This window comes from Eriocheir sinensis, chromosome 61 (genome assembly GCF_024679095.1).
Source record: "Eriocheir sinensis breed Jianghai 21 chromosome 61, ASM2467909v1, whole genome shotgun sequence".
Classification (NCBI taxonomy): Eukaryota; Metazoa; Arthropoda; class Malacostraca; order Decapoda; family Varunidae; genus Eriocheir; species Eriocheir sinensis.
In genome coordinates, this window is record NC_066569.1 from 787,919 (window position 1) to 815,901 (window position 27,983).

The following is a 27,983-nucleotide window of genomic DNA, read 5'->3' on the forward strand; positions in this document are numbered from 1 at the left end:
CTTTACAATAAGTGCGATGGCCGGACCATCCCACTGTCCGAATCATCACCGCTCTCCCCTATTAATTAACTTATGAAAGAAAAAAAATCGAGAATGTTAATTAATAATTCCTGCATGCACGAAAACCACGTATACTTGTGTTGTGAATGTGTTATCAAAGAAATGAACACAGCAGTAAAGGAGAAGTGAAAAAGAACAAGTATAACAGTAAAAAAAAAAAAAAAACGAGCAAGAGGACAGAAAAGGGAAATGCAAAAAGAAAAAGCCAATTTTAATTAAAATAAACGAAAAGAAAATAGAAAAACAAAAGTCTGCGCAAGCGAAGTGTACAGAAAAACGGAGATGAAAATAAAAGAAGAAAAAAAAGAACCAAAAGCAGCACAGGTCAAAAGAAGAAGAAGAAGAGGAGGCTTTGTTTACCTTTGCCAGCATGCCGAAGTGAGTGACTGTTTACACGTGTTTTACTGCATTTACTGGCTTTCCCGACGCTGTGGAGGCTGTGGCATGTGTTTAAAGAGTATATGGTGGATTATTAATGACTAAAGATACATAAAAACCTCCATTTTACAATTATAAGAGCGAAACCGGGTGGCGTTGGTCTTGGGGATGGAGACCAAGGCGAACACTTATGTGGTTTGCTGCATTTACTGGCTTTCCCGGCGCTATGGAGTCTGTGGCATGTGTTTAAAGAGTATATGGTGGATTATTTAATGAGCAAAGACACATAGAAACTTTTTTTTTACAATTATAAGATCGAAACCGGGTGGCGTTGGTCTTGGGGATGGAGACCAAGGCGAACACTTATTGATAGGTCGTATTATAAGACATTTCGCCGCCCAAGAACACATATTTGACAAGGCATTCGTAGGAGTTGTGGGCATTTCCAGGAGTAGTTTTATGACCCTGGTGGTAGTCTGACCCTTCTGCTGTACCGTGAACCTTAAGACACACTCATTAGAAACCGACTGGCCCCCTCATTGGCCTTTAGAAATAGCTGATGTGAGAAGCGAAAGTGTCATAATACTGACCATCATGTGTTTTGCTGCATTTACTGGCTTTCCTGGCGCTGTGGCAGGTCTTTGAATAGCATACAGCTAATTGTTCAATGAGTGAACCTACATAGAAACATTTCATGGAGCATTTTATGATAGAAACCTAGTGGCGTTGGTCTGAGATATGGAGAAGAGGGTGAAAAGTATTTATACTAATTATGTGTTTTACCGCATTTACTGGCCTTCCTGATGTTATACAGGGTGTGCGAGATGTTTAACCCTTTGGCTGTGGTAGGGCATTTTTTATTTTTTTACTCAGTGCAAAACCTTTATAGTTTTAGCACATTATAGGCGAGTCAGGTCTGTACCCACTATCCGCGTACACTTGAGATTTTCTGGGGGGCGGAGATTTTGGGGGGTCCTGGGCCCCCCCCTGTATCCGCCCCTGATTCGGCACATGGATTTAATAAACTTACATATAGCTTTTCTTTTTTAATTCTCTATTTACCACTCGATGAAAGCCCCAACAAGCCTTCTACTGCTGCACTGCCCTGGTGGTGGCCTCACAAACTATACACACCAATTTCATGGTGACTACTCCAACAATGAAAATGTGTGGGCAGACTGACTCTTACACGTGGGTGGAAAGTCTTGTGGGCGATTGACGTTTGGGGGAAATGACCATAAACCAAGCTTAGCTTCAACATTATGCAAAAATATGTTCTTATAGTAAATAACATCTCTGCTACAAACAAAGCAATTCATCTGCTACAGTCATATGAAACACAATTAAGGCACCGTCACTCATGGTATCACGCGTGGCTGGAGCTGGGTAATCAAAACTCCATCATTATCCACAGCGGCATTATATATTCCGGCATGGCTGGAGATCTGGGGCGGGGCCTGGGGTCTTGGCTCTGCAGGGGCTCCCCACACACTAGCTTCTACAAAGGAGTATGGCAACAACTGGGGGCTCCCAAATGGACCATTTGGGGGGGCAGCGGGCCCCTTTGTTGGGGCCTGGGGCGCCTTTCTATATGACCCCAACACCCCTCCTTAGCTACGCCACTGAGTTTAGCCATCAGACTTGAGCCTGTATCATGGCACCTCAGGCTGTCACCGGCGGACCGCCTATATATATATATATATAGATATATATAGATATATATATATATATATAAATATATATATATATATATATATATATATATATATATATATATATATATATATATATATATATATATATATATATATATATATATATATATATATATATATATATATATATATATATATATATATATATATATATATATATATATATATATATATATATATATATATATATATATATATATATATATATATATATATATATATATATATCATGATACAGGCTCAAGTCTATATATATATATATATATATATATATATATATATATATATATATATATATATATATATATATATATATATATATATATATATATATATATATATATATATATATATATATATATATATATATATATATATATATATATATATATATATATATATATATATATATATATATATATATATATATATATATATATATATATATATATATATATATATATATATATATATATATATATATATATATATATATATATATATATATATATATATATATATATATATATATATATATATATATATATATATATATATATATATATATATATATATATTATATATATATATATGCACACTATAGTCGGTTCACTAGAGTCTGATGGTATTAGGCTTAAGGAGGGTGCCAGGGGGGGGGGGGGCATCCCTCCTGGGCACACAGTATGTCCTATGGCTTTGAAATTTTAGTATGCCATTTGTTGGTGTAAATGTAAGATATTCTGTGAATTTCATGAAATTTGGGTGAATGTGTTGGGAGACTCAAACAAAGCATAAAATCTTCTTTTTGTTTCACAGACTTAAGTTTTTAGATAATTGCTTTGAAAAAAATACCATAGAAATTTTGTATATATATCTACATTTTTCATTTTGTAAATTTTTTATTTTTTGTTTTGGCTTCGAAGAAATTTTTTTTTCACTTTTTCTCCCATTTTCTTTTTACATTTTAAAAAAATGTACAAAATGAGAAAAATTGCCATTTAGTTGTAGTTTATATTGATATCTTACAAAAGACTGTCAGACGTTTTGTCGGTTTTGTGAATTTTTTTGAAGTGTAAAAAAACAAATTTATGAGATTTTGGCTCCTAAAGATTTTTTTTTCCATTTCATGTGTCTTGCCATTTGTATTCATGTGATTGGCTTCAAATCTTCACATATGGTTGTTTATACCTTGTTCACTTACTGGAGAAGGATAAGGCATCTGGTCCCCCTTTATAATAAAAAGTATTATCACTCAAAGGTGGTGGTGGTGGTGGTGGCGGTGAGGTTGGTGTGAAGACAGAGTCGTGACTCTTGCTTCTAGCGTTGTTTTCTTGCATGTTTCCCGGGTCTCCATTTTGTTCCAGAAGCCTTCTTCATGTTCATAAATCTGCTCATGGTTGCTTTGCACTTGTACGTCATTGTAAAGACGTTTTTGGGTTGTAGCGCAGCGAAAAATTTCATTGTCCTCCCCAGTTAACGTCTGGGTGAGAACTGAGCAGCAGAGCGCGCATTTCACATTCGCCAGCTGTCATGAGGTGATAGAGGGATGACGAATGACAAAATTTAGACGGAAAAAGACTTTTTCGAATGTGAATTTTATGTGTGCACAAGCCCTGAGAAATACCACGTGTGCTGGCGCGCTATGACGTAACAGCGCAGGGCATTTAAATCTCTTAAAAGGACCCTGCTTTTTAATATTCTACAAAATTATGCTTCCTTACCTGGTAGTACATAGCATCCCTGACATGTTGAGCGAGAAAAACTAATTTAGTCAGTTTAAAAATTATTCGTCAAAAAATATCCCCCTGGCACCCCCCTTAAGGTGAGAGTCCGGGTAGGAACGGTGTTGCTATATCTGGTAAATATGCATGAATCACTGATTTTTATGCTATGGAGTATTGACAACATGTAGATCAATTTTAGACATTCAGTCCCATTCTAGCCCCCAACCCCACCAGCCCCCAACAGCCCCTTCCGCAACGTAAGTGTTATTCTGGCATTATTATTGGCCCCACAACTCTCATTTTTTTTATGGCTAAGACATGTTATGATGACAACTCACATATATATATAAAAAAAAAAAAAAAAAAAAAAACGATGGACATCGGATGAAAAAACATTCCTCTGCCTTTTAGTTTTTGTTTCATTGAAATTCAAGCTAAAACTTGCTCCAAAATAGATTTTAGTAGGGGAATAACTTACATTTTGAGATACAGGCCGATAAAGTTTATCGATCGATCTCACACCTGTTATAACACACTAGGAAGTGTTTTCAGGTATACTATGTGTTTTATTATGATTATCTACAATCTGATAATACAATCAGATGTATTTCTAAGCATATTAGGCTCCTAGTCCTCCCCCTGCCCTTCCTAAATGCAAGGTATTATCTCGTCAAGTGAGGGGTATCAGTCGCAGGAGCATGAGGCGGTGGTGGGGTCACGTTCAACACACTGTCTTTTTGCGTCCTTGCTCTTCTTCCAGGCGTCCCTCCTCTGCTTGATCTTTTTAGACACCCGTCCCATGGCTGACAGTAGGCAAAAAGCAGGATACAGTGGGTAAATAACGTGTGGTGTAGCGGTATCAAGTATCGGCGAGTAAAAGGCGGGCGGCATCCGTCCCCTTTCAGCTACACGGACTGATTTCATTATGTACAGTGCCCAGCCATCAGCCCACGCTCTCACACTCACCCAGGGTTTCCAGACTTTCCTAGAAATCAATAGATGTATGCTAACTTTGCTGTTTTTTCTTATATAAACGTTTTAGTATGAGTTTCTACAAATAACAAAACATCTTTCGAGTGGGTATGGGGGGTGGAAACCACTTATAACTAAGGAACCATTGGGAATTTTACCTAAAACCTTCAGAAACATACTCATAAAGGGTTTGCCATGACCCAGCTTGCTACCCGGACGCTCGCCTCAACAGGACGGCAGCCAACAGAAGTGCAGAGGTCATCCTCAGACTCTACTTAGCGTTTGTTAGGCCACACTTATATTATGCTGTTCAGTTTTGGTGCCCATCCCAGAATGGACATCATCTTGCAAGAATCAGTCTAGAGGAGAATGACCCGTGGTGGGCACTGTTCCGCTAACAGCTAATTAGTGAAGCTATTTTTTTTTTTTTTTTTTTTTGTTATTTGTTTGCTGATTAGCATTTTTGCTAACTTTGAAAACATTTAGTGGACCAATTAGCTTCCGCTAAATGTAGTTCCTCATCCGCTAACTTTAAGTCCACTAAAAAAATCATACAGGTTTGTTCTGAATCTGGACTAATGATGTGCAGGGCACCTGTATAAGTGCATAACACGCATTGTTCTTGTCCGTTGTGGGCAGACACAGGACCAGTTGAGCCACATGGCGCAATAATTCCAGGGCTTTTACTTTTGGGTATATTACATCTGAAAGTGGTGTAATTGGACAATTATTAGGGAAACCTTTTGGTATTTTAGGGTAATGCATGCATCTTGTCATCCTGCCCTGCTATAAATTTATATATAAGGCATACATAAAGTGTATGTTGAACTTAATCTTTTTATTTGTGGACACCTTTTCATAATCTGATTTTGGCATGCTATACCTTTCTGGAAAGCTCTACATCTAAGCTACAACATATTAAGATTTCAGGTCACTAGGTCTGTTTTCAAGGGTTTTAGAGTCAAAATACTAAACCGAAGCTAAATCCTTATAAAAATGTTAGCGGATAGCTGCTGGCGTTAGCTTCCATGAATTTCTTTATCAGTTCAGAGGTTTAGCGTGAGTGAAGCTAACTTTTTAGTTAGTGGATTACCAGTTAGTGAAGCTAACTTTTCGGTTAGCAGTGCCCACCACTGCCCGGGATGACCGAGATGATTCAGGGGCTCAGGAACCTCCCATACAAAGATAGGCTGAAACATCTCAACTTACATTCTCTAGAAAGATAAAGGGTGCAGGGAGATCTGATAGAAGTATTCAAATGGGTCAAGGGTTACAACAAAGGCAATATCAGTAAAGTACTGAGAATTAGCCAACTGGATAGAACACATAATAATGGATTTAAATTTAAAAAGTAAAGCTTTAGGAGGGAAATAGGCAGGCATTGGTTTAGTAATAGGGTGGTGGGGGAATGGAATAGACTCAGCTGTCACATAGTGAGTGTGGGGATGATAGCTTGTTATAAGCATAGCTGGGCGTTATCGCGATACTTTATCGCTGATAACAAAATCGGGTTATCGGCCATCCGCTACTTATTTAAATAAATATCGGTATCTTCGTTACTTTTGTAACCAAACTAGCGATAATCGCTACTTTTTTCCGCTTCTCAGAAAAAAACGTCAGCCCCTACTGCGCATGCGTGGCCCAGGCGCCCGGTGTAGTTTGAAAAAACTTCGGGGTATGAAATATCTTTGGTGAAGAGATTTCATACTTAGATCATCAATATTAAAACACTAGGTTATTTTTTTTTTTTGTCAGACTCAAAAATCAATATATCAAAGAGAAAAATCATTTAACTTTGCCCCCCAAATGATTATTCACTGCCTCAAATTTGATATTCCATATTCGTTTGTGAGTATGCCATGGTATTGAAGGCACACGGTGTTGTGTTATTTGAGGTCCCATCGTTGTGTTGTTATAAACATTGGTCTTCAGGAACTGCATGTTCAGACCAGTAAGCGTAGCCCTGTACAGTCTCACAAAGCTTTTAAACAGAGTTGCTGGGAAGCTGAATCAGACATACAGTACCACCATCCTCGCTATTTCTAGAACGACACTCTGTACATATAAATACAACACGTACAGTGTCGTTCTAGAAACAGAGGGGATGGTGGTAGTGGTACTGTATGTCTGATTCAGCCTTCCAGCAACTCTTAATTACGGTTAAAAATCTTTGTGAGACTGTACAGGTCTACACTTGCTGGTCTGAGCATGCGCAGCTCACGAGAGACCAGTGTTTGTAAACAAAACGCCAGGTTTTGACGGTGGGGACGCCAAATAACACGACACTGGTTCAGGCGTTTCTAGTATTACCATCCATAGGTACGTGTCAACGTGTGGTTTTCAGGTTTTGTAAGTTTTATAAAATACAGATAATGAAAATTTGAATTCATCCATGTTTTTTATTTGAAATATCAATATAGTATCGTTTTCGCCTATCGGACTTATTGCTAGCTAGTATCGGAATTATGGATTTATATCGGGTATCGGTTATCGGTCATCGCCTATATTTGTGTCTCCAGTTAACGAATATCGGTTATCACCGTTAAGGTTTTCCATTATCAGTTATCGGTTATTGGGAATAAGGTTTTCTGTTATCGTGCCCAGCTATGGTTATAAGAGTAGACTGGATAGCCACATGGACGAGGATGACAGGTGGTAGTGGGGAGAATCTGGAGAATCGTGCGCTGGCAACCTGCTGTCCCAAGGCGTGTCCGATTTCATGGATGACTACTCATAGGATACAGTCATCATTATCAATAATATGCACGCAGCATTAACAAATACAGGCAATCTTCAGGTTACGATGGTCTTGACCTTCGACGTTTTGTGGTTGCGATGCGGTCTCCATAAATGATTAAATAATTCTTGTTTCGACTTTCAACATTTGTGTCGTAAATACGAACTTCGCGCAGGGACTAGTTTGTTGAATGCGGCAGAAGAATACAGCATCACCAGCATTGCACTGAGGCTGGCGCATTGTTTACATTCCGCTCATATGCATTTGGGTTCCTTGGATGCTGTGTTGTGTTGCTTCTGTTGCTATTTTTTTTTTTTTTTTTTTTTTTTTTGTGTGTGTGTGTGTGTGTGTGTGTGTGTGTGTGCCCTTAACCCGGTAGCAGTGACAGGCCAAATTTGTGGCTTTACCATGTAGCAGCGACCGGCCAAATTTGTGGCTTTACCATGTAGCAGCGACGGGCCAAATTTGTGGCTTTGCCTTGTAGCAGCGACGGGCCAAATTTGTGGCTTTACCATATAGCAGCGACGGGCCATATTTGTGGCTTTACCATGTAGCAGTGACAGGCCAAATTTGTGGCTTTACCATGTAGCAGTGACAGGCCAAATTTGTGGCTTTACCATGTAGCAGCGACGGGCCAAATTTATGGCTTTACCGTGTAGCAGTGACAGGCCAAAATTGTGGCTTTATTGTGCAGGAGCGACGGGCCAAATTTGTGGCTTTACCATGTAGCAGTGACGGGCCAAATTTGTGGCTTTACTGTGTAGGAGCGATGGGCCAAATTTGTGGCTTTACCATGTAGCAGTGACAGGCCAAATTTGTGGCTTTACTGTGTAGGAGCGACGGGCCAAATTTGTGGCTTTACTGGGTAGGAGCGACGGGCCAAATTTGTGGCTTTACTGTGTAGGAGCGATGGGCCAAATTTGTGGCTTTACCATGTAGCAGTGACGGGCCAAATTTGTGGCTTTACTGTGTAGGAGCGACGGGCCAAATTTGTGGCTTTACCGTGTAGCAGTGACAGGCCAAATTTGTGGCTTTACTGTGTAGCAGCGACAGGCCAAATTTGTGGCTTTACCGTGTAGCAGTGACAGGCCAAATTTATGGCTTTACTGTGTTGGAGCGACGGGCCAAATTTGTGGCTTTACCATGTAGCAGTGACAGGCCAAATTTGTGGCTTTACCATGTAGGAGCGACAGGCCAAATTTGTGCCATGATATAAACCCCCCCAAAATAGATAATACATAAATTGATCACAAATGCTTTGATATATATTATGAAATGGTTTGTGTAAGTGATGATTTTTTCTCATTTTTCTCGCTTGGAGGGACCATTAAGAAACATGATCCCTGCTGCTACTGGGTTAATAATGCCTCCGAAGCATTAGGCAGACTCTTCTGATAACAGTTCTTTGAAGGAAAGGAAAGACATCACAATGGAAGTGAAGTTAGACATTGTGAAACGATCATATGGCATTTTGGTTTGTTGTGTTTTTGCTTTCTTTGGTTTGTGTTTTTTTTCATTGACTTTGGCTTCATTATGTCTTCCAAGCGTAAGGCTGACTCATCTGTTGGCAGAGCTTCAAAGAAAATGAAAGACATCACATTGGAAGGGTAATTAGACATTGTGAAGCAATTGGAAAAGAGAGAAATGGCGGCGAACATTGGTCGTGTGCTGAACTTTTTTTGTTCTTGTTTTTCATTTCATTACTTTATATTTATGTCCAAGAAGTGTTTTTCATACAAACTTACTGTCTAATTATGACTTTACTACTGCATTAGCATAGATGAGTGATTTAGGTGCTTATGGCACTTTGATTTGAGGGTTGGGGCTTACAGTTCCTCTAATTAAAGGTGTTTCGACTTACATACGAAATCGGGTTATGACGGTGTCGCAGGAACAGAACCCTGTTATAAGTCGAGGACCCCCTGTACCATCAGCTATAGTCGATATTAAGTTGAAAATTATTGGGACTTGCCAACACCTGTTTTGTTAATTTACGAGATCACTGACCATAAAATTATTTAACAGCCTTGGGGCTGTCCAGCACCCAGAAAATTAGCAGGATTTATATTAACAGAACAGTTGTTTGGAACATTACCAATAATTTTTAACTCAAAATCAGCTATAATTGATAGTATTTGTTAGTGTTCCCTGCATATTATTGACTGTGACGACTGTTTCCTGTGCGCAGGCTATCATATATTATCCATGTAATCAGACATGCCGTGAGACAACAGGTTGCCAGCGCACGATAATGCACACCTTAGACTTGGCTGAACCGACTATAAAAAGTTCTGAATCAAATTTCATTTTATTTGCATGTTATCATAAGCAAACACATATCACCATCTCAAAGCTGAAGAGCAATCAATCGAGACCCAGGCACGCCCCTTGAGCGGAAAACCACAGACTCCCTGCCACAGCCAAAGGGTTAAAGATCGGCGTAACTCAGCCATCTTCCAATCAGTAGGAATTATCAGAGGTGGGCAAGTGCGGTACTTAGTGCGGTAGTACCGCATCACAAAAAATGTACCACACTACCGCAAACTTTCTGAAAATAGTGCACTGCCGCAGATCACACTAAAAAATCCTGCGGTACTTTTTTGTGGTACGTACTTTGAAAACTATCAAAGACGACATTTGCAGCGTGGCATGCTCACAGAATTTATTTTTTTTGACAGTGAATCGGACTCAATCAGTCAATCAGTATCAGTCATCAGAATAAGTGATTCAGTCATTCTGACTTTTCAGTTATTGTTTAAAATTAAATACTAAATAGACAGACTAAACTACTACACTGCGAGTCTTGTTTAAGCCGCATGGTGCCGGCCATATCAACCCCGGACCCGTCCGTGGTGCCGGCCGATTTTTCATTTTTTGACTACGGCTACCGCAATACCGCACTGGGAAAGAAAAAAATAGGACCGCACTACCGCAACCGCACTACTCCAGGAAAAGTACCGCACTACTAATTTTTCAGTACCGCGCCCACCTCTAGGAATTGTACCATTTTGCAAGGACATACTATTAAATAAGGATGGGAAGAAATTGAGTATCTCACTCTTTTGTAACTATGTTGTTTTTGTAGTTTAAGATGCTCTCTGGTCCTGGACTTGTTTGTTTTGAGTGGTTGGACTCCATGTATGTAGAACTTAATTGATAGTTTTTTCAAAGTTAAGCAATATATGAACGGGATTTTCATTTTCCTGCCTTCATTGCTGATGTTAGGATGGGAGAGAGAGAGAGAGAGAGAGAGAGAGAGAGAGAGAGAGAGAGAGAGAGATTATTAACATGGCTTTACCGTTCTCCCCAGGTACTACTGTGACTACTGTGACACCTACCTCACTCATGACTCGGTGAGAACTCTGCTAGTCTATTAATATTAAATATAGTCTTTAAAAATTAAATATATTATTATTACTAGTAATAGTAGTAGAAGTAGTAGTCAAGAACAAGACAAGTTGAATGTTTTATTGTTACTATTGTTATTAGTTGTATTTATTACTAACATTATTATTATCTAGTAGTAGTGATAGTTACAATGTGATGATTTAAATGCTATTGTTATTTGGGTGAACTGAGCAGTCTGTTTCATATAACTGATGACTCATTTCTGGCAGCAATATGTTGTGTTCATGCGGAGATAGTTGTTTTCATCTGAAAACACCAGTGAAAATACTAGAGTGAATTTATCACAATCATAATTTAGCCATTTCAAGGGAAAATTCAGTACGTATATATCCACAACAAAAAATATCATATTGTACTCAGTCATAAAGAGTCAGTGCTGAAAAATGAGGAGCATCACCTAAAGAGTGTGGAAGGAAAGTGTTAAGAACTGCTGTGTTTTGTCTGTGTGGCTGAATAATAAACACTGAGCCATATCAGTCTGGTACGCAACCCCTGGATTAAGTTTTGTTGTAAAATTAGCTAACTCTCCCCTTCTGGGTAACATAACCAAAACTAACCAAATTAACTTTGCTAAATCAGAAATAACCTAACTTTCCTATTGGGGCTAGCACCCCCAATGATCCCTTGGATAGTAACTTGTTGGCACTCCCGACAGAGGGGCTCCTCAAACATCAGTCCCTGGATAGTGACCTTTTGCTTCAGAATTAGTATTAAAAAGTAAAAAAAGTAGAGATTTTTATACTCACTCGCCCATTGGGTTGTTGGGAAGCAGGGAGCAATTTCTTTTAAGAACAGAAACATCACTTACTGCTCACCACGTGGCAACAACAGCAAGACTAATTCAAAGTGTTGAAGTTCTGCCCAAGCTTCATTCCTATCACTATAAGAAAGTGTGTCTATGCATCATTAACATGGAGAAAAGTGTCATGGTCTCCATTTGCTGAGATACCAATATATCGATCAGATTTTCTTATACGTACTGTAAGCTTTCTCAATTAATTAAGAAAACACAAAAGAACCTACATCTATATGTCATTTTAACCTGGTAGCATTATTCAACTTCTTTCAATAGAAGACCATCAACACAGGAAGTACACGACTCCAGCTGCAGAACGCTTAACCTCAGACCTTGCTATCATTTCCGATTGGGGCAGAAGGAACCTTGTGTCCTTCAGTGCCTCAAAAAACTCAATTTCTCCACCTATCAACTCGACACAATCTTCCAAATACCTATCCCCTATTCTTCGACAACACTCAGCTGTCACCTTCTTCAACACTAAACATCCTCGGTCTATCCTTTACTCAAAATCTCAACTGGAAACTTCACATCTCCTCTCTCGCTAAATCAGCTTCCTGGAGGTTGGGCGTTCTGTATCGTCTCCGCCAGTTCTTCCCCCCCACACAGTTGCTATCCATATACAGGGGCCTTGTCCACCCTCATATGGAGTATGCATCTCATGTGTGGGGGGGCTCCACTCACACAGCTCTTCTGGACAGAGTGGAGTCTAAGGCTCTTCGTCTCATCAGCTCTCCTCCTCCTACTGATAGCCTTCTACCTCTTAAATTCTGCTGCGATGTTGCCTCTCTTTCTATCTTCTATCGATATTTCCACGCTGACTGCTCTTCTGCACTTGCTAACTGCATGCCTCCCCCCCTCCTGCGGCCCCACTGCACACGACTTTCTACTCATGCTCATCCCTATACTGTCCAAACCCCTTATGCAAGAGTTAACCAGCATCTTCACTCTTTCATCCCTCACGCTGGTAAACTCTGGAACAAGCTTCCTTCATCTGTATTTCCTCCTGCCTACGACTCAAACTCTTTCAAGAGAAGGGTATCAGGACACCTCTCCTCCCGAAATTGACCTCTCTTTCGGCCACCTCTTTTGATTCTTTTTTAGGAGCAGCGAGTAGCAGGCTTTTTTTTTATTATTGTTTCTTTTTTTGTGCCCTTGAGCTGCCTCCTTTGTTGTAAAAAAAAAATAATGATAATAATTTGATCACAAATGCTTTGATATATAATATGAAATGGTTTGTGTGAGGGGTGATTTTTTCTCGTTTTTTTCGCTTAGAGGGACCATTATGATTATGCTACTGGGTTAAACAGCTATCAGTCACTTCCAAGAAAGCTGTCTAAGCAATAATTAGGTGAATAAACGGTGATTTAAAGCCTCAAACTGCTGAGCTTCTCTTCATTTTTTTTTTCTTTTTTTTTTCTTTTTTTTTTTTTTCTTTTTTTTTTTTTTTTTTTACATGTACAGGTAACTCTCAATTTATGCAAGTTTGGTTTATGCGTTTTTTAAATAACGCGGGGTCCAAAATCCAAATAAATGTTTAATTTACACGTTTTTCCACTTATACGCGTTATTTTATGGAGTGGCCACCAGATGTCTCATGCAACTGGACTCACACGGCGCCGCGGCTACACAGCTGAGCTCAGTTCTTCCCGCGCACCACTTGAACAACAATAAGTACCCACGCTGCCACGCTACTCAACAATAGGGGTGGGCAAGTACCGGTACCAGTACCGGTACTAACGGTACCAGCTATACAGTACGGTACCGGTACCAGACTGCTCGGTATCGGTACCAATACTACCCAGTCGCTCATGGTGTCCCTCATTTCTTCCTCACACGAGTGAGGCTGAGACTGAGTGCCTAAGTGGATATCTCGGTGATATGGATATTCTCTCTCTCTCTCTCTCTCTCTCTCTCTCTCTCTCTCTCTCTCTCTCTCTCTCTCTCTCTCTCTCTCTCTCTCTCTCTCTCTCTCTCTCGGCTCTCTCTCTCTCTCTCTCTCTCTCTCTCTCTCTCTCTCTCTCTCTCTCTCTCTCTCTCTCTCTCTCTCTCTCTCTCTCTCTCTCTCTCTCTCTCTCTCCACTGAATGAAGTGAATATTTATTTTTTGACAGAAACCTACCTCTTGTTTGATTTACATTGCTTTTGATTTACGCGACCTCTTCAAGGACACAATACTCGCGTAAATCGAGAGTTACCTGTACACCTATAGCGCCAGTAGGCTTTTCTTGAGGGGCCTAGTCGGTAGTCAGCCCCAGCCCGTCATGGCGCAGGCAAGTGTTTATAGTGGCGCCACCAAAGGCAAGGGACAGGCAGGGTGTATGAGCTCAGTGCATTTCAGATAGATCATGTTTTGATTTTTCATGTACTTTTAGAATTGTTGCCGGATGAGCTGAGCCTGTGGTTATATACAAAACTGTAAACCATAAGTAATGTCTGTGTGGGGAGACGCTCGGTCGGTCCAAACAATAAACCTGTGCCCTTATGCCAACCTTATCCAAACACCTTAACATAGTATATTAAATTTTATAAATGGGGTTATGGTGGTCAAGATTAGCATATATGAATTTTTTTACGATCAGAATTATTTCAGATTTTTTGTTTTTCCTATTAAATTTATTCTTTTTCCTCTTACTATTCCTCCACCAACACTTAATGATCCTTCTTTCTTCTTTTTCAACTTTTCCTCCTCCTCCACAGCCGTCAGTGCGCAAGACACACTGCCAGGGACGCAAACACAAGGAGAATGTGAAGATCTACTACCAGAAGTGGATGGAGGAGCAGGCACAGTCTCTCATTGATGCCACAAGTATGTCCATGAGAGATAAAGATAGATAGACACATAGAAAAACAGAGAGAGAGAGAGAGAGAGAGAGAGAGAGAGAGAGAGAGAGAGAGAGAGAGAGAGAGAGAGAGAGAGAGAGAGAGAGAGAGAGAGAGAGATTCCTTGTTACACTGGTACCTCTTGTTTTATGCATGTCTTTAAGGTATGCGAGATAGGTTTAATCTGTTAAAAAGTCATTATCAATTTTTAATGAGATAATTTTTTTTAGAATAATGAGATGTGACCCAATGTGTAGATAACAAGGTGTCAAAAGTCATTGACTGGATCTTTCTGTTGTGTTCCAGCGGCTGCATTTAAGGCTGGCAAGATCCCAAAGGGTGCTGCTATTCCCCCTCCCTCGGCCATGCAGGGTGAGTATGTGTGTGTGTGTGTGAGTGTATTTACCTATTTGTAGTCACCGGGCCCGAGCTAAGCTCTAATAGTCCCGTCTCCATATCTACATTCATCCAGCCTTTCCTTCATTTGTTGGACACTGCTCGCCTCCACTACCTCTTCCCGCAAGCTGTTCCATGTGTTAACACTTCTACAGTACCCTTTCGAGTTTTGCGCTATCCAAGTTTCGCGGTTAGTCCTAAATTCTTACCATCCCGACTTTCGCGCATTATCACCCCGAGTTTCACGCTGTTTTGACACGTACGGGTCACGTCCACTTACAATCGGCGTCACGCACTCTACCTTTAACCCTTTCGTTGCCAAACGCTTGCAGCGAGCACTAGCGTAACTTGCCGACGATGCTAAACGCTCGCTGCGACCTCCAGTCGCACTCAAATTTCCCGCGTATGAGAGTGTTCCAACACTATTTCTCACAACACAGCATTGCCAATTCAGTGTGTTTTCCACGAAATTTGGTGGAAAATCATATCAGCCTAGCGCAGAAAATCTATGGACGAGCAACTGGTGGATGTTGTTGTCCAATATAGCGGCATTTTTGCATAGCTTCACCTATCACATGACTGATATTTTGACCAAATAGTTGTAAATTTTGTAGTTAGCAATACTGCCCTGCCAGCACCCCATCAAGAGACCCACTCAGTAGTTGCCTTACGGCTGACCATCATGCACGTGTAAATGTACGTCTTCACAGGCAGCACCCCTGAACGTGCCTGTACATTTGCAGGAGAGGCTTGCATTACTATATCTTATAGATTTTGGCCTCCTCTTTCCAATGATGTTTTTGTTTTTTAGCTGTGATGAATAGTTTTTGAGATACAAAGGCTAAAAGAGCGAGCACTGGTATCACTTGCTGGTGGTGCTAAAAGCTCGCTGCAAGTGCCAGTCGCACTCACAGCAAAAAACGCCCCCTGAACGTGCCTGTACGTTCGAAGGAGAGGCTTATATAACCGAATCTTATAGATCTTGGCCTCCTCTTTCCAATGGTGTTTTTGTTTTGTAGCTGTGATGAATAGTTTTTGAGATACAACAGTTAAAAGAGATCCCCTTCCCCCGCCGGGGTGCCCGAGCGCGCCTGAGGGGATAGTCTCGTTACGAGCGCTTAGCAAGGAAAGGGTTAAAGGTAGCATCACACTGGACATTTTCCTCCAAACATTGTGGCTATGGCAAGAGAGAGAGAGAGAGAGAGAGAGAGAGAGAGAGAGAGAGAGAGAGAGAGAGAGAGAGAGAGAGAGAGAACGGATCGTTTTGAAGCCGCAGCTGAAGGCGGCTGCCTTACGATTGGCTGACAGTTCTGAAAACACGCTTGTGATTCGCTAGAATTCCGATGACGTCATCGCCGACGCTCACCCTATCAGCGGCTTCACTGCCTTAACCTGGCAGCAGCAACGGGCCAAATTTGTGGCTTTACCATGTAGCAGCGACGGGCCAAATTTGTGCCATGATATAAACCCCCCAAAATAGATGATACATAATCTGATCACAAATGCTTTGCTATATATTATAAAATGGTTTGTGTGAGGGGTGATTTTTTCTCATTTTTCTCGCTTGGAGAGACCATTCAGAAACATGATCCCCGCTGCTACCAGGTTAAGGCAGTGTCACAATGGCCGTTTTCATCCAAACAGGAGAGTTCACGGTTATCCGTAAGCTGGTGTCACACTGGGCTTTTTTCTTCCCACCGCGTTGGCGCCAGCCAGGGCAACTGGCAACTCCAACTTTTCCGGGTGTGCGTCACACACGGCCAAGGTCGGTTGCCCGTATCCACATCCACAATGTAAACAAAGCACTTGCCCTGTATCAACATGGTGTCGTCTGCTAAAGTAAGGGCTGCCGCAGCTTATGCTGCCATTACCCAAGTTGTGGACTTGTTGCTGAAGTTAAATGGCAGGAAGAAACAGTTGTGGGTGTGGCGTGTCTGTGGGTCCTCCGTGCCAGTTCTCATTATCACCACTGTGCGTGCGCGGTCAACCCACCCATCTTGACTCAACCACATAAACACATGGATAGAATAACAATAAACACACACACACACACACACCAGACTCATTAGGAACCACTGCAGATGTTTCTGACAAACAGAAACGACTTCACCATTTCTTGAATGTGTTAGAACGTATTTGGTGAGTGGCTCACATGAACCAAACCTGGCTCTTGGCAAGAAGAGAACAGTCGTCTTTAACACTGCTCTCTTCTTGCCATTGGGTGTGTTTGGTTTGTATGAACCACTCACCAAATAAGTTCTAACACACACTAGGAAATGGCGAAGCCATTTTTGTTTGTGAGAAACATCTGCCATGATTCATGATGAGTCTGGTGTGTGCATGCGTGTGTGTGTGTGTGTGTGTGTGTGTGTGTGTGTGTTCCTTGTTATTCGATCAGAGTATAGATGGGTGGGTTGGCCGCTCACGCGCAATGGTGACAATGAGAACTGGCACAGAGGACCCACAGACACGCCACACCCACAACAGCTTCTTCCTGCCATTTAACTGCAGCAACAAGTCCATAACTTGGGTAATGGCAGCACAAGCTGCGAGAGCCCTTACTTTAGCAGACGACGCCATGTTGATACAGGGCAAGTGCTTTGTTTATGTTGTGGATGTGGATACGGGCAACCGACCTTGGCCGTGTGTGACGCACACCTGGAAAAGTTGGATTTGCTGGTTGCAGAGGCTGCCGCCAATGCAGTGGGAAGAAAAAGGCCCAGTGTGACACCAGGTTACGGACAACCGACAACTAGCTCCCGATTGGGTGTACGGGCGTTGCCAGTAGCCACAACAGTTAGAGGAAAACGGCCAGTGTGACACTGCCCCAGGGCAGCAAGGCCGCTGACCAGGTGAGCGCCGGCAATGACGTTATCAGACTCCCAGCGAATCAAAAGCGTGTTTTCAGAGCTCAGCCAATCGTAAGGCTTCATCTGTAGCTTTAAAACGACTCGTTCTCTCTTCCTGTTTTCTTTTTCCAAGGTATGTATTTTGAAATATCAAGGGAGTAAAGGAGGAAAAAAGTGAGCTCCGGGGGGCAGCATGAGCCAGTTATAATGGCGCCACTATAAACAGTTGCCTGTGCTATGATGGGCTCGGGGCCGACCATCAGGCCCAGATGGATAGTCTACCGACGCCATAGCCCATATGTAAAAAAAAAAAAAAAAAAAAAAAATCTCCACGGGTCAGAACAGATAAGCGCTTTTTCAGTGTTTTCAATACCTTGAGTTTAGCACTATACCTTCGGAACAAAGCGAGCACGAAACTCGAGAGGGTACTGTATGTGTAAAACTACTTTTCAAGTCACTCAAACAGGTTCCTTTATAAATTTTCTTTCCATGGCTGGAGTAGGTAGGAAGACACCTACCGAAATGGGCGCAAGGCACTCCTGGTGAGGTATATATGGAAAGTGAGGAGGGTGCTGAAGTCCTCCAAAGACCCTTCCCATGTCCTCACTAACCATTTCCCTATTGTCTCATCAACACCAGAGAGTAGTTCAGCATGCTCTCTAAAGACAGATCCTCTCTCTTTCCACACCACACTACATTCACACAGCATGCACACCTTTTCCCAAAATTCAATATGGTGTACCATAACAGTGCCTCGGAGTCCCCGCCTGGTGGGGGGGGATCACAAGTTCCCCCAGGGAGGACTACCCTTTTAGCTGCTGACTTGAGAGGTGTCCTGATAACTCCTCGAACCTCTTTCTTATCAATTTCTGCAACATTCGCGGTCCTCGCTCTAAGTTTCATTCTGTGGAACACCATCTCTCCTCCTCTAAACCTCACCTTCTCTTCCTCACCGAAACACAGGTTTCTGAGGCTACTCTGTTCCTCCTACTATCTCTATCCTAAATTTCAATCCAAAGCTGGATGTTGCGCCTACATACGCAATGACATCACCTGCTCTCGTGCCCACGACCTTGACTGTTCAGAATTTTCCACCATTTGGCTAAGACTTCATTGTCATTCTATTACTAAATACATCTGTGCTGTTTATCTCTCACCTAACTCTACTAACTATAAAATTCTTTGACTACCTGAACTCTAAAGTGGAGCACATCTTGAACCACTCTCCCTTCGCTGAAATCTCCATCCTAGGTGATTTCAATGTTCACCACCAGCTTTGGCTTTCATCCTCTTTCACTGACCAGCCTGGTGAACAAGCCTACAACTTTTCTCTCCTCAATGACCTAGAGCAGTTGGTTCAGCACCCTACACGTATTCCTGACCATCTTGGAGACCGGCCCAATATACTAGACCTCTTCCTTACCTCTAATCCTTCTGCTTACTCTGTCAAACTGTTCTCTCCATTGGGCTCCTTCAATCACAACTTTATTTCTGTATCCTGTCCTATCGCTCCTAGAAATGGACCCACCGAAGAGGCGATGCTTGTGGCATTTTGCTTCAGCTCGGTGGGACGACCTGAGGATGTACTTTTCCGATTTCCCGTTGAATGATTACTGCTTCCAGGAGAGAGACCCCTCTGTGTGTGCTCAGCGCATCACAGAAGTGATTGTCTCTGGAATGGAGGCATACATTCCATGTACTTTCTCTACTCCTCATGCTAAAAAGCCTCGGTTTAATCACGCTTGTTCTCGTGATGTCAAATATAGAGAGGCAGCTCACAAAAGGTACCAGAGCCTTCAAACTCCCGCTAACCATGATCTTTACATTTCCACCCAGAATCGCGCCAAATCTATTCTTCGACTTACCAAACCTCTTTCATCCATAGCAAATGTCAAAACCTTGCTTTTTCTAATTCTTCTCAGGACTTCTGGCACCTAGCCAAAAATATCTCCTCCAATTTCACTTCTTCCTCTTTCCTGCCTCTCCTTAACCCTGACGGCAGCACTGCCATCTCATCTGTCTCTAAAGCTGAACTCTTCACTCAAACTTTCTTTAAGAACTCCACCCTGGACGATTCTGGGCATATTCCTCCTACTCATCCCCCCTCTGACTCTTTTATGCCTGTTATTAAGATTCTTCCAAATGATGTTTTTTATGCCCTCTCTGGCCTCAACTCTCAGGAGGCTTATGGACCTGATGGAGTGCCTCCTATTGTCCTTAAAAACTGTGCTTCCGTGCTGACACCCTGCCTGGTCAAACTCTTTTCGCCTCTGCCTGTCAACATCTATCTTTCCTTCCTGCTGGAAGTATGCCTTCATACAGCATATGCCTAAGAAGGGTGACCGCTCCAACTCCTCAAACTACTGCCCTATAGCTTTACTTTCCTGTCTATCTAAAGCTTTCGAATCAATCCTTAACCGGAAGATTCAAAAGCACCTTTCCACTTCTAACCTTCTATCTGATCGCCAGTATGGGTTCCGCAAGGGGCGTTCTACTGGCGATCTTCTTGCTCTCTTAACTGACTCTTGGTCATCCTCTCTTAGCCGTTTCGGAGAAACTTTCTCTGTTGCGCTAGACATATCGAAAGCCTTCGATAGAGTTTGGCACAAGTCTTTGCGTTCTAAACTGCCCTCTTTTGGATTCTATCCCTCTCTCTGTTCCTTTATCTCCAGTTTCCTTTCCGGCCGTTCTATCTCTGCGGTGGTAGACGGTCACTGTTCTTCCCCTAAACCTATCAACAGTGGTGTTCCACAGGGCTCTGTCCTATCACCCACTCTCTTCCTGTTATTCATCAATGATCTTCTTTCCATAACAAACTGTCCTGTCCACTCATACGCCAAACTCTGCATTATTCAACTTCTTTCAATAGAAGACCATCACAACAGGAAGTACACGACTCCAGACTGGAGGCTGCAGAACGCTTAACCTCAGACCTTGCTATCATTTCCGATTGGGGCAGAAGGAACCTTTTGTCCTTCAATGCCTCAAAAACTCAATTTCTCCACCTATCAACTCGACACAATCTTCCAAACACCTATCCCCTATTCTTCGATAACACTCAGCTGTCATCTTCAACACTAAACATCCTCGGTCTATCCTTAACTCAAAATCTCAGCTGGAAACTTCACATCTCCTCTCTCGCTAAATCAGCTTCTTCGAGGTTGGGCGTTCTGTATCGTCTCCGCCAGTTCTTCTCCCCCACACAGTTGCTATCCATATACAGGGGCCTTGTCCGCCCTTGTATGGAGTATGCATACTCACACAGCTCTTCTGGACAGAGTTGAGTCTAAGACTCTTCGTCTCATCAGCTCTCGTCCTCTTACTGATAGTCTTCTATATCTTAAATTCCGCCGTTATGTTGCCTCTTTTTCTATCTTCTATCGATATTTCCACGCTGACTGCTCTTCTGAACTTGCTAACTGCATGCCTCCCCCCCTCCCTCGGCCTCGCCACACACGACTTTCTACTCATGCTCATCCCTATACTGTCCAATCCCCTTATGCAAGAGTTAACCAGCATCTTCACTCTTTCATCCCTCATGCTGGTAAATTCTGGAACAGTCTTCCTTCATCTGTATTTCATCCTGCCTACAACTTTGAACTCTTTCAAGAGGAGGGTAACAGGACACCTTTCCTGAAATTGACCTCTCTTTCGGCCACTCCTCTGTACTCTTTTTAGGAGCAGTAAGTTGCGGGCAAGATTTTTTTTTCCTTATTGTTTTCTTTGCTGTAAAAAAAAAAAAAAAAGAAAGTCCTCTCAGCCCCTGTGTTCGTTGAGATCATCTCTATCCACCTCATCAAACTTATTTACCAACTTATTCAGCGTGATCAGATCTCCTCTCTCCCTTCTTTGTTCCAGTGTCGTCAAGTCCATCTCCTTCAATCTGTCTTCATACGTCATATTCGAGAGTTCTGGGACCATTTTAGTTGCAATTCTCTGTATCCTTTCCAACTTTCTGATATCCTTCTTTTTGTGAGGCGACCACACAACTGCAGCATATTCAAGTTATGGTCTTATCAATGTTATTATTTTCTTCATCATTCTTTGTCCATAAAATGGGATGATAACCTTATGTTTTGCATCATCCTGTAGGTTACTCTCAAATCTTTTTCTTCATGTACCACCTTTAAGTTTTCTTCTCCCATCTTATATATTTTCCTCGGTCTTTTTTTTACTTTTCCCCACATCCATAACATTACATTTGTTTGCATTAAATTCCATCTCCCATAACTGGCTCCATCTGTACACTCTATCCAGGTCTTTTTGCAGTTCTTCACAGTCTTCCTCCGTCCTCACTTTTCTCATTAACTTTGCATCGTCTGGAAAAAGACTCATATATCTCTTTATACCCTTTGGCATATCATTTATATATATTATGAACATGTGTGTGTGTTTGTGTGTGGGTGGGTGTTTTACCTACCATCAACCAGGGTGACTTCGGACACAAGGTGACTTCGGACAAAAAGTGGATAAAAAGTTGACAAGTTGATAACTCGTGGCCAGTTGCAACAAGCTAGATGATTTTAGTGTCAGAATTTGTCTTTTGCTTTATAGTTTTCGAATAAGAATGTTGTTTACTTGAGACACGGTTCTGTTTTGAAAACAAGCACAATATGTGTTTTTGAGATTTTGTAAAATTTACCCCCCTTGGAAAACTTCTGGCAGGAACAATCTGTATGACACACAACATCAAAACTAAAGAAAACAATCAGAAATATGCTTAACCCTTTCAATACAATGACGCCTACGTAGGTGTCATGAAGCCCCAGTAGCATATACGATGACGCCTACGTAGGCGTCATATTTCTATTCTGTTTCTTCTTCTATTGAGTTGTCCCGTACTTTGTGTTGGTTACTAAGTAAAGACGCCGTGTGCTGTCCTTGAAATCCTATTGCTCCTCCCACCATCCTTGTTCCCACCAATCACAAAAAATGAGCGACAGTATGCACCGCCTTCTTCCCGCCTTGTGTCTAAAATTAGGAAGTCTCATTGTCTCTCTCTCTCTCTCTCTCTCTCTCTCTCTCAGACACCGAGGCGCCGACACCATCACGTCTCGCCAACGTTGCCAGATCGCCGTATTCAGCCTCCTATTTTTGCCAATTTCCGACCCAAAAACTGCCTCCTCGACCCCAATAACTGCCTATATAAATAGATATCGGTAAAATAATTAATTATTGGTGTCTTTTGGCAATTGCTATGGCTCAGAAATAGGTAAATACGAGGCTCTGAGTACGATAATCTGGCAAAGGTGCGTCTCGCCCACCTCTCTCTCTCTCTCTCTCTCTCTCTCTCTCTCTCTCTCTCTCCCGGACACCAAGGTGCCAACACCACCACTCCTTGCCTATCTCTCTCTCTCTCTCTCTCTCTCTCTCTCTCTCTCTCTCTCTCTCTCTCTCTCTCTCTCTCTCACACACACACACACACACACACACACACACACACACACACACACACACACACACACACACACACACACATACATTGTCTGTGATGACAAAGGAGTATCTGGCAGCTCTCTGACTGATGATAACAGAGTTGTATTTGCTGATAATTTCTCGACATTCTTCCTCCTCTACACAATCATCTGCTTTCTCTATTTCTTTCCCCCTTGCCGCTTTCTCCCCTTTCTTTATTTCGCTTTTTTTTATTTCGCGTTGACGCAATTTATATTATGCATAGCAGGTATATGTTGACTCGTCGTGTATGCTGCTTTGCAAATACGGGATACATGTAATGAGGGCTTTCAGCAGCATGATATACAGAGGCGACAAGCAGATACATGCCGGCTCAGGTTTCCCACGCGCGGCCGTGCATGCCGTATATCAGCCAGGCAGGCTTTTTGAACATCCGGCGCAAAGGGGTTAACTAGTACAGTTAGAATGATCCAAGGGTGCTTAACATATCCTACACACCTGTAAATGTCACTTGAATGGAGGCATGTCGAAAAATGGCTCAAAATGAGGTGACTTCGGACACCTAAATATAACTACATATTGTGGGGTGACTAAGGCGGGGTTCCCACTATTCTGTTTTCACGGATCCGTCGACCGTCAGTGATGTCATCAATGGAGCCCGGGCCCGGCGTGGAGCCCGTCCAGAGATGAACTCAATTTAACTTTTGGGTCCGTAACGGCGGTGGTTGTGCCAGTCCAGTAATGTTGAATATTCTACATATCATGAAAATATGAAATAGAAGTACTTAGCTACAAAATAACATATACAAGAATAAATTTCTAGTGAAATGCATCATGATAAAATCTGATAAATGAGATGTAAAATAGTGTGCACTTCAGAGCCCTAACACAATTGAATGTTGCCCTACCATTATAAAAATTTCTTGTGGTGATTATGTGATCATTAAGCTTCCAAAAAACTCTAAAACTGTGCTCTACATCATATATTTTTTTTGTAATAACATTTTTTTTCAAAATTATTGACCATTTTTTACTTTCCTGCTACTACTGACCTGAAATGTGGGAACTTCTTTCCCAAGAGTTTTGCCAATTTTTTCCCAGTTCAACAGTGTGAAGTCACCCCCGGAATGTGCGAACAGGCTCAGATACGTAAACCCAATGAAATATAGCCCCTGTCCGAAGTCCCTTCAAGGGTGTCCGAAGTCCCCCCAGACGTGGGGTGACTTTGGACACCCATATTTTTTCACTTAGCACAAAAACTATTAAGTTTTGTGAAAATTTTGCACCATGTAATGATAGCCCTTAACAATATAGAGTAGATGCACACTCAGCATAAATCCTAGGCCTAGAAACAAAAAATTCATAAGCAAAAAACCTTAAAAACTGTCCCAAGTCACCCTGGTTGACGGTATTTGAATTTACATTGGATCAAATCAAGAATGTACTCTTCGTTATGTTTTGTAACATTATCATATAATTCCCTCAGCTTATGTCAAGTTTTGGCACACTGTTTCATTAGGTTAAGCTGCTCATTCCTTAGTTGTTCTGGAAGTTGTGCTGTGTGACTCTAGAACAGTACATTTTCATACACCATGTTTAAACTAAATCCTTCTCCTTAGGTGGTGGACCTGGGGGACCCGGGGGCCCAGGACCTGGACCACAAAACATGGGTGGCCCTGGGGGACCTCCACGGGGACCAGGCATGGGCAGCATGGGGCCACCTGGCATGGCAGGTGCCAACATGCCAGGCAATATGGGCATGCCTCCCATGGGGCCACGGGGACCTATGATGGGGCCGCCCATGATGGGGGGACCACCAGGGCCAGGCATGCCCCCAGGAATGATGCCAGGTAAAGGCCACACCTTGATTATTTATTCACACCCACACACCATCTCATTCTCAATCATCATCATCATCATCATCTTTATTGCATTTCCATCAGATAGATTGAAAGGAGGTAAAAGCCTCCTAAAATGATGAGACTGAAAGAATCTTAAGGTGTGCATCCCCTAAATTAGCAACAGAAAAAGTAGCCTGAGTGGGACATCACAATACCCATCGTCAAAATAAAATAATGTTATAAATGAGGCCCAGGCCTATAGCACCGGTTGGCTATTTCATAGGGGCCTGATGGTCGGCCCGAGCCCGTCATGGCACAGGCAGTTGTTTGTAGTGCTGCCATTATTACATGAACATAATTAATGAATTAATCAATTATTACTGATTTGTTTGTTTTGAATTATATTTTTGTATTTCTTTGTTTGGCCTGAAACACGAGTTTAAAAATCTTACGTCATATGTTAGAAAGTGTGTTACCACACAGAATCTTGCATATTATGAAGTCCCTCAAAGAAGAAATTAGTGCTTTATATTAGATTATTGTGTGTGCAAAGGTTATTAAAATGTATGAGTTTTCTTATACCACAAGCTTTGCATGATTTATTGAAATATATGAGATACCTAAAGCAGTTTCCCCTCAACTGATATATTTTTGTCTTCTTGTTTGTCATTATACATTACCTAATATGAATCATAACATCCTAATTTATATATATTTTTTACTCCTCAGCTCTAGTGTGTTCAACATAATTTATTACTCTTTGATCAATGTAATGAAGAATTTTATACTGGTGCTTACCCTCAAACCTAATTTTGTTAGCAGACTTAAAAGTTAGTGGAACTAAACTTAATGGATGCTAATTGGTCCAATGATGGTTTTGAAAGTTACTAACAAAAACAATAATCTTCATAAGAAAAAGTTGTTTTTGATAATTAGCAGTTAGCAGAACTGTGTCCACCACTGCTAACTAACGAATGTCTCAATACATTTTTACAATATCTATTTCTAAATCTGACACCTCCTCCTCCCACCCCCAGGAATGCGTCCTCCGATGGGGGGGCCAATGGGACCCATGATGATGGGGCCAGGGGGCATGCGGCCGCCTATGATGGCGGGCCCGCCACAAATACGACAATAACCTATATCGCCGCCCCAGGCTGACCAAGCCCCTGTCCTCTTCTCCCCTGCCATCTGAACCCGCCCTTCCCTTCAATCCTAGACAAGCTCACATCGCTGCCAGGAAGTGTAGTGTTGATGTTGTGAACTGCCTCTTATGAACTACCACTTAAGTCACTACATGTGTAAGCTGTGAAGATAAGAATTTTTTATTATAGATCCTCTGGTGTCATTATCCTTTGAGCTGATCTGCACGCTCATGATGTACATAATGCCCTTCATTCATTTATAAGCTTTGATTAGGTCTCGTCACTTCCTTCATCTTTACAGAATGCAAATTTTATGTTTATGTCTATCCTCACAAGGCAAGTTTCTTAACCTGTGAATCATCTTTGCATCCTCCTCTATACTGATTCTATTATTTTGATATCTATTTTATAGTAAGGTATGTGACCAGAACTGAATAGCATATTCAAGATGAGGTCTATCTAATACTCAGTACAGTGTATAGCTTGAGGATTACTTCATGTGGTGCAATGAAAAGTCACTTGCTCGAGATCTTTATTAAAATGAAGCAAATATGCAGAATGGTTTCTGGTGCTCTATTGTCCTTCGCTGCACTCTTGGCTGCCACACCTTGCGCCCAGTTGCTCCCAGGTCATGCCACTCAGGCAGCACTGCTCTTGTATGTTGTCAGCTCAGCCCTCTCCAAACACGACTGCGAGCAGACTCATTAGCACCAGAGTGGACCCAGCTCGACATGACTCTTCAGTTCAAGTGTCCAGGGCTCAAGGCAGCTTGGCGGTTCTCCCCCTTCCCCCTCACTGTCTTGCCAGCCACACCACTTCACCTCCCGTGTGTAGCAACTCCTCCCCCCAACAAGTCTCCCAGCTGTTGACTTAACAGCTTCCTGGTTAAGTCAGGGAGAGTACACACACACACACACACACACACACACACACACTCACACACAGATGAGATAACAAGATTGGGAAGATATGTAAAAAGAAATAACAGGGCATTAAAGATTAAGTTAAGATCCCAAATGACAACAGAAACCATCCTAAATAGGTCATGGAGATTAAACAACTCTGAAGAATACAAGCAAATATATGTGAGGAGAAATATGTCAGAGGATGAAAGAATGAAGGTAAAAGAAATTATAAATGAAGCAAAAAAAAGGAATGAGGAAAGATTAGAGGAAGATAAGAAGAATTTTTTTTGGAGAATAAAGAACGAAAAACTGATGAAGTGGTGGATAAGAGATGAAGAGAGGGAGTAACGGTATTGATAGAAGGAGAGGAAAGAAAGGGAGAAGGGAGGAAAGGTTTAAAGATTGCGTACACTAACACAGATGGACTTGTTTCAAAGAAAATTGAACTAACTGATTATTTAAGGGAAAGTGATCCAGTTATGTGTATAGTTGAAACAACACTTGTAAAGGAATTGGAACTCGTGCTGGACGGAAAGAGCAAGTACAACATTTGGAGGAAAGATAGGAAAGGGAGGAGGAGTGATGATAATGACGAAACAAAACTTGAAAGTGACTGAAGCGAGATATGGAAAGGACAGTGCAAAAGTGATGGCTGTGCAGGTACTGGTAAAAGGTGGAGAGAAGACTAACATAATAACAGCCTATGTCTCCCCTAAAACCAAAAGTTGGAATGAAGAAAGATATAACACTATGTTGGAAGATACCCGCTGTGGCAGATTTCAAAGAGCCATAACTCCAGTTACCCGGCAGCTACGAATGC

The 27,983-nt window shown here is 41.8% G+C and overlaps 1 protein-coding gene across 1 annotated transcript; it reads left to right on the forward strand.

Moving 5' to 3' along the window:
- The first annotated feature begins 319 nt into the window (after window positions 1–319).
- Window positions 320–26,448, forward strand: LOC126986062 (U1 small nuclear ribonucleoprotein C-like). The gene is made up of 6 exons (XM_050841743.1): window positions 320–438; window positions 10,897–10,939; window positions 14,490–14,598; window positions 14,919–14,984; window positions 24,892–25,122; window positions 26,151–26,448. Exons 1-6 carry the CDS (start codon window positions 431–433, stop codon window positions 26,249–26,251), a joined length of 558 nt encoding a protein of 185 aa, XP_050697700.1. The 5' UTR covers window positions 320–430; the 3' UTR covers window positions 26,252–26,448.
- The last annotated feature ends 1,535 nt before the right edge of the window (window positions 26,449–27,983 follow it).

What these genes read in the sequence shown, in the direction of transcription:
- LOC126986062 (XM_050841743.1), top strand. An exon ending in CCCTCCCTCGGCCATGCAGG is followed by an intron (nt 14,985 to 24,891) that starts GTGAGTATGTGT and finishes CCTTCTCCTTAG; the next exon opens with GTGGTGGACCTGGGGGACCC. An exon ending in GCCCCCAGGAATGATGCCAG is followed by an intron (nt 25,123 to 26,150) that starts GTAAAGGCCACA and finishes TCCCACCCCCAG; the next exon opens with GAATGCGTCCTCCGATGGGG.